Source organism: Tachypleus tridentatus, chromosome 2, assembly GCF_004210375.1.
Source record: "Tachypleus tridentatus isolate NWPU-2018 chromosome 2, ASM421037v1, whole genome shotgun sequence".
Classification (NCBI taxonomy): domain Eukaryota; kingdom Metazoa; phylum Arthropoda; class Merostomata; order Xiphosura; family Limulidae; genus Tachypleus; species Tachypleus tridentatus.
This window is the reverse complement of record NC_134826.1, coordinates 36,250,887-36,262,558: the sequence shown is the minus strand read 5'-3', so window position 1 is coordinate 36,262,558 and position 11,672 is coordinate 36,250,887. Positions and strand designations below refer to the sequence as shown.

Sequence of the window (11,672 nt, the reverse complement as noted above, 5' to 3'; positions counted from 1 at the left end):
CACACACTGCTTGTTTAATCCTCCACAACATTATGAGAAATATACTATTGTGAAACAAACGATACAAGTGTTTCAGTACTGTTAAGCCTTTACTATTAAACAAATTGATTTATCAATTATAACATCTTACAGCATTTACATATGCAGAAGTTCCATGACAACTACACATCTATTATTTGAACAAAGTTATAAAATTCACAAGGATACATATGCATCTATTAGTGTGACAATCTATTTAACGTGTTCTAAAATACTGAAAACTTTTAAAAGAATGTTTAATTACTGTAACAAGTTTCTTTCCACTGCTGTTTACTTCATAAAAATTTCATTTCTAAGTTTATGTTAATGTCAACAACCTATCATATTGTGTGAAACAATACTAGAATGCATATCCATCAAATATACAATTACACTAATAAATGTATAATTGTGTGCAAAAACCACGTCAATATTTTTACACGTGTTTCTTGATTACTCATTTTCTTTTCTACTGGGGAGGTAATGAATACTTGGAGAACTAAGTCTCCAGCTCTTGTACAAATGTTTGTAATGACAACCTTGCTTTAACTTGTAGTACATCAAGATAATTTATACTGATAATACATGTGGTACAGGACTAGGAAAAATATTATACCCTATAACTGAGAGATTTGTAAAGGTGAACCTTTTTTTTTAAAATACAAAAAAAAGAAAAGAAATCCAATTATTTAAAAAATAATGATTTGTAATACTGTGTTGTATTATTTTTATTATATAAGGAAAGTAATAAAATTCAAACACAATTACAATATTAATTGAAGTTGATTCATTTGTATGAATAGTCAAAGTTGTGTTTAAAATTTTTTTATGGATGGTTCCTTTAAATTTCTAATGCAACAACAAAGTTCTTCAAATTATTATCAGCTTTTTGTATATTGAGATTTCCTTTCAAATACTACAATGCTTGAAATTAATGTTGTGTTCTATCACCTAAATTCAGTCCTGGTAATTTTATTTAAATTTCATAGTTTTAATTCCAAATGTTAGTTTACACACAAACAATCCTACAAAGTTTGAAAATGCAAAGCTTATTATATTGAAATTAAACATAATTATCAAATTAAACTCCATAAAATTAAAACAATACATGTATGATGTTGATTTTATCATCTCATCTTGCAGATTAAACTAGTAGATCTCAAGACACATCTGACAAATTGTATAATTCAGTATTACAAAACATTAAATGAAAAATAAGATTTAGTAAAAACATAAAACCACATAATAAATAACTTTTAAACTGTTTAATTTTAAAGCTACCTTTGAAAATCACTATAAACTGACCTTGTGTATGTAAAATCATGGTCATAATGAACATTTTGTCTTTCCATCAATTTCTGAACAATGCACATATAATGTTTATAAAGTTTGCATAACCTGTTCAGTGCCATAGATGAAATAACTCATTCAAGCTGATCAGTAACAGTGCCATGGATGAGTTAATTCATTCTCAATAATACCTGACTTCAATGCTAGAAGTCAGCACCATACATGCATTTGACCTACTTACAAATTGTTTCACTTTTGATCCAAAATGGAGTCACAAAAAAAGTTACAAAATGAAGAAGCATTAGAGTTTATTTTGAACTTGGTTCGGAGTTGCCGTAGCAGCTGAAATACTTGGCAGGTTAAGGATACTAAAAACAACACAGTAAATGGAAACAAATTCTCAATCCTCAAAACTGAGCAACGTAATTTTTGTAACCTCATGTGATTATTTCAAACAGCTTAATAAAAGCTTACAAGTTTACTAGTTCATACAATTTTAAGGCACAAAAGTACAAAGTTCCTACAATAATATCTGGATTTTGTCCTTTTAAAGAACTGCATTGTTCAATTTCAATTAAGCTAATTTCTAGGGCATACAAACACTTATTAAAATAAACTAAATATTACATATCACAACAGCCTGTTAATCTCTTAATATCAATGATTTTAAGTAAATATTTATTGTTTGCTACACAATGTTACCTTACAGCAAAATGTATTAAAAAAGACAATCTTGTCTTATTTTTTGTACATTCAAGTATTTGTTCATATTTATATATACATATATAACTGCATATATTATAACAACATGTTTCAAGGGTGAACTGAGTTATTTATTGGAAAAAAAAACACCAAAGAACTTTAAACTTTTTTTGACTTTACTTACAATAATTGACTTGTTTAATTGTTTTTTAACCTCTACAATATTATACCTTCCCTCTCCTGACCATTTACATCTTATGTTAATACAGATAAAAAGAAATGTGAAAACCACATCAAACCACAGACTCAGTCAATTGTTTTAATTATAAAAATCAACTATTTGTTGTAGGTGCAATTTTTAGGTGTAATTAGATACTGGGAGAGAAGCTTTCATGTATATGAAGACAGTATTTTTTTGGATTGGATAAAAAGTTATTATCTAAGGCTAAAAACAACAAGTAGGTGTCATGCTAGCAATCCATACCACAAAATGGAGTTGTACACAAAGTTGACTTCTATGTTATAGATGACAAATGCACATTTAATAGTTTAACAATTTTTCCTTAACAGTTGGTCAATTATAGATTAAAATAAGAATAACGTCCCTACTGCACATCTCACAACACCTATTATATTTATATACATTATACAATAACAATATGTATACAAAACAAAAAATAGCATTCCTTTACAAAAGCAAAACACATTCTTGCACAGAAATGTAGCTATGAATGTTTGTTTTTTTGCAGATCCAGATGTAACTCACCACTGTCAAGCATCTGTAACAGCACCCATGAAGATAGATTCCACAAACTTTCTGGCATGTGTTCATACCACCACCACTAGAAAAAAAAAAAATAATTATACGCAATCAGAAAATAGGTCAGCGACTTGCTTAACATTCAAGGACTATACCTGAAATGAGAAAAGACATTTGAGATATTTTGTACAGCAAATTATAAACTACATGAGTATAAAGTGGGTAATAATAAATATGAATACAATGATTTAAAAGTATAAGGAAAAAAGTCTTATTGATGGTGAAACATACTACATGTTTGTCATAACATTGATCTGTCTTATTCAAATATATTCTGTTGAAACACAATGCATTCCACCATAGAGAACAACAAACTCTTCTTTATGCTTATAAATTATTCTTTGTCTACCTATTATGGTATTAGCACAATGTACTTTTATACTTAAGTAGAAAAAGATAATTACAAGTTTCTTCCACTGTGAAAATCAGCTATGGTGAATAAATGTAAATATTTATGAAACATTTAAAATTAAATTCTAATGTGTTTTTCAGAAATATATAGTGTTTCATACTTCATGTTTTAAATGATTTTCTATCATCTCATAAACTCCTTTTCTTACATTTTTAATAAATATTATGATGGTAGTGTAATAAATCAAGCCTCAAGAAGATGCAAAACACAACTTGACAAATTGAATAATTTTAGTAACTACCATTTTTTGTTGTGTGTAGCAAAAAAACTAATATTACATTTGGTCATTAATTAAAAAATGAATTAAAAAAATTGCTTGTTCACACAAATCATGTTAAATTTAACCACTAACCTGTTAACATCATATATGTATATACACAAATTTCTTACTAAAAACTACTTATTAAAAGAAATTAATAAAAAGAAGTAAAAGTAGTTTCCATAACCTAAATAAATATATAGATATAAGCATCAGTTTTAAAAACCTATAAGATATACTAACTTGTAGGCCATGTGTCCAATATCCTGTTGTTCGACTGGTTGTTCCAACAGTGCAAAGTGCACTGTTTACAAAACTGTGAGCATCAGGAACAATGTAACCTGGTCTTTGTAAAAAATGACTGAAGCGAGTAAGTTTGGTTGATATGTAGGATGGCAAGAGTGTCTGAATGTTTATTCCTTTGGATTTGTATTCATAAGTTAAAGCTCGAGAAAACCAATCCACATATGCCTACAATAAAGGAAAGAAAAATACTGACATGTATGTGCACTCAAGATTTGTAACTCCAGTTAAACAAACTAATCACTGACCAATAACATGAAAGCCTAATATGTATGCATGCAACACTTCTGCAAACAAGCCAAGCAACAAGTAGAACTGAGCGATTGGTAAAAATTTAGTTTTTCTCACAATACTAATTTTCCTATTTTCACACTTTAGTATAATAAGCATCTTCAAGAACACCACATTACTGAGTTACATTCTGGATTATAAAGTGTTACACACAAAAATATGCAAAAACCTGTAATAAGCTGAAAATACAGTTCTGCAAGTTTCCTCTAACAAATTTTTACAAGACTACTAACACTAACTAAATTAATTATTTATTAAAAATAATGAAAATGTTAATAAGCTATTAATTTCATATTACAGTTACTTTTACGTAGTAATGACATACAGAAGTCAGATATCCAGTTCGTTATAATACTATACTCTCTCATTTTGCAACAGTTTTTGTTTGTTTTTTTAATTTCGCACAAAGCTGCATGAGGGCTATTTGCATTAGCCATCCATAATATAGCAGTGTAAGACTAGAGGGAAGGCAGCTGGTGATGACAAGGTGGGTTAAGGCATTCCACTCATAATCTGAGGATTGCAGGTTTGAATCCCCATCACACCTAACGTGCCCTTTCGGCCATGGGGGCACTATATTGTGATGGGGATTCAAACCCGCAATCCTGAGATTACGAGTGGAATGCCTTAACCCACCTGGCCATGCTGGGCCAATTATTTTTAACAATGAATTACTCTAATTAGTAATAAATATTCCCATTTTTAACAAAAGATAAGTCTAATTAGTCACAATGATACCTCTTTTTTCCTACCAAAGACTTAGTCTAATTTGTAATAAATATGGTTACATATCATAATTTATCTCGAACAAGACTCTGATTTATTATGTTACATATGTTATGTATCATTATTTCAAATAACTAGCCATTTTAATTTTACAAGTTAATTAAATGTTAATATGTATCAAACTTATGATATTTGCCAACAAGATTGATACACAAATTTCTTTTTTAACACAAATATGTTTTACCACACAAACAACAATAAAATTTGTAACAACAGTTATTACAAATCATTATTAAAAGTATTGGTTTATATACAAGTTTTACAAAAATAAGAATTGTACAGAATCTTCTAACCAGTCTAGAACTGAATATTTCATTGACAGTGTAAGTCCATGATGAGCAAATTAATTCTGAGTATGTTGTTAAATCTCACTTAAGCTAACTAGCTTGACCACACTCAAGCCTCTTGTAAGCTGTCTCTGTACTGACGAAGATATTTGATGTCCTTATAGAAATACTAATATCTGAAGTTAAATGGTTTGTAATGTTTGAAATCTATAAATATTCCAAGTCAAATATCTGTAATTTTCTAATTAAAAACCATTTGTCACAATTATAACTTTTGAGACTTATAGTGTACTGACTGTAACAGACCAAAAATATTCTATTTGTCTCTTGTTGTGAGTTTATATACTCATTAGATGAGATTCTCAAAGTTCAACAATATTCAAAGACACACTAGTGTTTTCTCAAAACATATATACTGTTGACTCTTGCAACATATATCTATCAATGTCACATCAAACTGAAACAAATGTAGGTACTAAAATGAAAGTATAACAGTAGTTGTTACACTATCCCAATTTTTTTTTCTAACAAGGAGTTAGTGTAATTAGTAACAAATACCTCCATTTTTAAACAAAGAATTAGTCTAATTAGTAATAAATATCCCCATTTTTAAATAAAGAGTTAGTCTAATCAGTAAAAAATATCATTTTTTTTAAAACAGAGAACTAGTCTAATTGGTATCAAACAAAGAATTATTCTAATTAGTAATAAATGTCTGTTTTCTGGAAGAATCCTGTTCTGTTTTCTCAACTTTTCCCAATTTGACTGGTCACATACCATCTCTAACTCTACTGACAAAGCTACAAACATTTTTAAATTGTACACACAAGAGTAACATCCAATACAAGCCAAAGTATATTAGGTTTAGTGTTTAATTTATAATCACTCTAATGAGGTAAGAGTTATTTTTAAGTACAAAAAAGTAGTAGTTTTAGTCATGTGAAAATCTGTAAAGAGAAATCCACTGAATGATTATCATATCCCAAGTTTGGTACAGGTCTCATACTAGACTGTGTATATGAAACTTTCATATACAATAGCTTAAAATAAAACAATCAGTAATTCAAAACACCTATCACACTAAATACTACTGTGGGTTCAGTATAATATACACCAATTTGTCTACATATTTATATGCATTAAGTATTTGCAGTATAACTTTGATACAGCAAGTGTATCTTCACAAAATTTAATAGACTTTTAGTAAATATTATAAATATTTTGTATACAAAAAAATAAGTTTTTTTATGAAATATATTTATTAAAGCTTTCTTTGTGAAAATAGTATTTTGTTACAAGTCTGATTGAAAAGTGACGTTATGTTATGATTAAAAAAAACATTCATCCCAAAAAGTTTCAGATATTATTTGTGTAATCTCTAAAACCTCCCAAGTGCATTTCAAATGTTGGTTGCAGTAAGACTTTATAATTTGTTTTTTCTATACTTTAACTATGTAAAGTATGTCACTTAACCAACCTCATAACCATCATAAAAATTAGGAAATAAATATAAATTATATATGCAAAAACGGCTTGTTTGGGTTGAGAAAACATTTTATGTAGAAGAGCGCTTTTCTACGTAAAATATTTTCTCAACCCAAATGAGCCATTTTTGCATATATATTTCTCTACAAGTGGGTTTTCTCGACATCACTGAAATATAAATTATGCTTTTTTCATGCTAAAAATACTATATACGTTGTAACACAAATATGCAAATGTTTACTCTAAGTAGCTTAAGTCTCATAATGCTACATACATCTGCATATGTATTTATTATTTTTTTATCATATTGACCTTCCAGTCATGCCTACCAAATATTATACAGCTTGTACTGATGCAGTGTATGTGCATTCATGTTACATATCCAATAATATAAAACTGACATTTTGTCTGCCCTGTCTTGACTGTTTTAGTGGATCAGTATTTTGTAATATAGAATTACATTTTAATTATTATATATTATATACATGCATATAGATTATTACTATTTGGAAATAAATTGTTAAATTTATCTTAAATATAGAACAATAAATCAAGAAGTAAAGCAAACAATTATCACTTCTCACTACAACCTTTGTATTCAGTTGTTGGTGGACATAGGTTGTTTAGTAACTGAGATTTATTTAGATTTAAAAAAAAAAAACGAAACTGGCAGACTAAGGACACAACCAATGTCCTTGAAAACTTGGATTGAAAAAATGTGGTCGGCTTTTCACAGATTAAAATGGCCAAAAAAAACACTTTTGGGACATTCTAATCTGTTGATTGGTTATTCATATGTCATATACTCTGGTAAGAGTATACGAGGGACTATTTTAAAAAATGAAAAGAGTTGAAGGGGCCCACTGTGTTTGATTCAGTACATAAAGCCAAAACTCAGAAAAATAAATAGATAAAAAGTCTTATTTTATATTCTAGCTTTTTGATATTAGTAAATTGAGTTCCTAATTTGTACAAAATTATAGATATAGTATTTTGATATTACAAACATCCAATTTTAAACAGTGTTACATTCAACATACCATGTGACTCAGTAAAATCTATATTTAAATGTGTTTTTTTAATATTTACTTTTAAATTAAGAACTCACATAATGTTATTTTGAATTATAAAATATACTATTTGATTCCAAACTTATTGACATAAATTCATAAAATAGTAGTTCAATAAACTTTTGAATGCAAGTAAACAAATGTGATAACATGGCCTTTAACCCATCAAGAAGGGGTTAAAATTAACCACAACATGGTGGTAATAGGAAGATTAGACTAACATGAGAATAATCAATTAGTTGAATGTAACTGATTAATATGCTCAATGATTAATCAATTTGCAAGTTTTACTAAGTGCCCAGCTCTGCTACAAGAGAAAATTCATGTTGTTAAACTGACTCTAGCTTGACTAGAAGTATCAGAAGTTTATCTTGAATCTTCATAATTTATCATTTGATAAAGGTGCTTCAATAAGCACTGCATTAATAATGCATGCATATTCAAATATAAAAAAATGTTGTAAGAACTGTTTATTATCATACTGTAACTCTTAGAAGACACTGCTCTTTTATAATATATAATAAATCATATCGTATTTTTATTTGACACAATATACAACTGCTATTTTCCAGATGAATATAAATTATTCATAAAGTATAAACAGGTTAATGTAATACTCACCATTACAATAACATTCTTACCTTTGATGCAGAATATGCTGCCATTAATGGGAGAGGATAGAATGATGAAATGGATGACATATTGATGACAAGTCCTTTCCCGCTTCAAAAATATTGGATTCAGTTTTAAAACTATACTCTCCATAGCATACTAACTTAGATTAGTAATACAATATTTTAAAAAAATTTGAAATTCTCTTGTAAAAACCTATAATATTAGCATACGTTCAAGTGATTTTCTGAAGTTCTTTTTTTTACCAAAAGATCAAAACACACCTACCATACACCTTCTACAGAACTTTTACTTTAATTGCCCAAACTTTCATAGAGAGAGGTTTAGTAAATTGAATATTACATAATACACACATGCACACACATATGATTGAAAAATTGTTAATATCTTATGGGAAATTAAAATGTGGATACATTATGTACTCACTTTAGCAATCAAGAGTCTAATGAATACAGATAAGTAAAAAGTGCCATATACTGATATACTAAGGATTTTGAAAGAGACAGCTATCTTTATTCACTTTATAAAAGGATTATATTACGATTCGTATAAGAGACTGTAAAACTGTTTACTAATAAACTAGTACATTTATTCCATAAAATAAAAATATGGTAGTGTACTTACATTAGAAATTCAAGAGTTAACGAACAAACATAAACACATATATAAAAAAAGTTACTAGAAGCATCAGATTTTTTTTTTCATATTCTTCATCCAAGAAAAAAGCTTAAACTTACAATTTCTTGTGAAAGATTTCTTTAGAAATAAAAGCCCTATCAAGAAAACCTTCCATGTTATACATGTTACATTAAAACAATTTTTAGTGCGTTAAGAATTAATTCACATGATAATCAGAGCAAATATAAAGTTGAGGAGGAATATTACATATTAAAAGTACAATTTAACATTTGTCTGGCAATCCATAGGTTGTTTGAAACAACCAACAACTGACTGGTTTTGGAAAACATATGAAACAGCCCTTTATGATGGAAAACATTTAGATACTAATATCAAATATTTCTTCAGATTATGATTTAGAACAGCTAAGACCAACTTAAGAGGCACCAGGACAATCTAAAAAAAGACCTTCAACAAGTCATTCCCCAACTGTAGGAAGCAAATGGTGTGTTTTGTTACAGATGAACAAAATATCAGGGCTAAAGCTGTCCACATGCCTTAGACAACAGAGTGAAACAATTGTGAGAAATCTACATCTGTAAAAGTAACAAGTCATTTATTTGTATATGATGATGATTTTACAACACATCTCTTTCAACAGTTTCATACCTTAAGCAGCTGGAGAATGGAACATATATTAATAATATTATATATGAAGACACACTAGTCATGTTACAAGATGTAGTGTTTATGAATTTCTTTGTGAACAGACTACTGAAATGGGCACTGGGAAACTTTCACCTTGACATGCTAGTTGGATTATGAAAAGCATGGAGAGAGGAGTTGTACGTTTTGACAAAATAGCCTTTCAATCAAGCATTTAGCAATGGAAATTACACTGCAAAGCTATTGTCAAAATGCACGGTCATCATGGACTGTAATCATATTGACAGGATCTAATAACCACTTTAATGTAACATATTTAACCACTATAATTCATGGTACTTATAAGGAAAAAGGATACACTATAAAACAAACAAAGAAAAAGTAAAAAACACACATGCAACCTTAGGTATTTTAGATTCTGTAAATAATTAGTGATGTGAAAATTAAGCCTTACAAACATATATTCTTCCACATAAACTTTGGTAATTTTTATGCACTGCACTGCTGATATCCTTCACACAATTGAAACATAATTAGAAACATTGATTATTAATACCAGTTTCATACTGAAAGACAACAAAGCTCAGTAATTTGAGAAAAAAAAAACTTCACCATATGCCATATTTTTAATGACTAAAATAGAGGCATCTACGAGGCACAAACTTCATACATTTCATAATGTCTACATACTTTTACTTGTTTAGTTTCTTGTATATATAACTGAATTTTTGTATCGTTTAATCAGTATTTAAAATCCCATAGCGAGAAAGAAATTTTGTTGTCAATGTCTTAGAAAATATAAAAATATTGGTAAACTAAATTAATTTGATAAATATTTCATATTTAAATTTGGGAAGATGCTGCTATCTTAAAGTATCAGTTAATGTAATTTTGTTTGTTGGCTATTATATGTCATTGCTACAAGCTTTAAGGAATTTTAACCAATTTATAACTTACTTAATCAATCAAATAAATCAAAGCAATTTAAGACATTATATTCTACTAACTAATATACACCTGTGTTCTAAAATGCATATGAAAGCTATATGAATTTTATTTTAGAACTCCTAAATTTACGAAGCTTGGCTATGTTTGAGAAAGAATAACAACTTTTGGAGTTCAAACTTCATTACACAGTAAATATTGCAAATCTTTGTTTTAACTTGTATATTTTATTTTTTGCTACATATTTTCTAACTGAAGTGCAAAACTGAAAACTTAGCTTATCTTGACAAAACCTCAGTAAAGTAAAATGTCTAACATTTTCTGGGCACAAGCATGTGTAATATGGCTGTTGTTTACACTAGCTCTACAGGAAACAGGTAATTAGTTCCCACCATAATTTGTTTCTTTTTGCATGCAGTAATCTAATAGTAGTTTCAAAAAATAAAACAGTAAATCATGAAATTAAAAGGTAAACTTGAAAAATTGAAGTAGAGACTGTTAATTAACATTATTAATTTGATTATTTCTGACCAGTACTTGAGACAGTTCAGAGGACAAAATGTTATTCACTGTATTTCACATTTGTCAACTTTTCACTGCATTGTATACTGACAGTTTTACTACAGTCACATTTTAGGCTGGGGAAAATAAGAGATAAAATTTTGATTTTTTCATTAAGGAGATCCTAGATTCTAGAAGTTATCCATTAAAAAGAAATAGAAAACTCAGATGAGAAGAACTATTTTACTTCTTAGCATAAAAAACACCTTTCACTCAGACTAACTCAGTAGTGAATATGGAAATTCACAGACAAATCTTTAGGAATAATTCTTCATCAAAATATCTTGTGTACAACATACCTGTAATGTTTATTATAACTTTACCAATTTTTGTGAACAAACACACAAATAAATTCAGAATTACACTAATTATTATCATGTATAGTTTCACAGATACTGAATCAATTAGAGGTATTTCTCTAAAAATTGAGAATGCATACATACAAGTATCACAAGTTTTGATGGAAAAATGATAAAAAGACTGACTTATTAAATAAAAATTGTAATTTATATTTTTATCTCAAGCC

General features: G+C 28.3%; 1 protein-coding gene across 1 annotated transcript in view; it reads right to left on the bottom strand.

The window, feature by feature from the left end:
• Positions 1–988: 988 nt before the first annotated feature.
• The window catches only part of LOC143240974 (inactive hydroxysteroid dehydrogenase-like protein 1), a 32,589-nt gene continuing 21,905 nt past the window's right edge, over positions 989–11,672 (bottom strand). The window contains exons 6-8 of the mRNA XM_076484325.1: positions 8,365–8,446; positions 3,745–3,972; positions 989–2,852 (exon numbers count right to left, since the gene is read on the bottom strand). Coding sequence (XP_076340440.1) covers positions 2,736–2,852; positions 3,745–3,972; positions 8,365–8,446 — 427 coding nt within the window. The 3' untranslated portion in view covers positions 989–2,735. The remainder of the gene's footprint in view (positions 2,853–3,744; positions 3,973–8,364; positions 8,447–11,672) is intronic.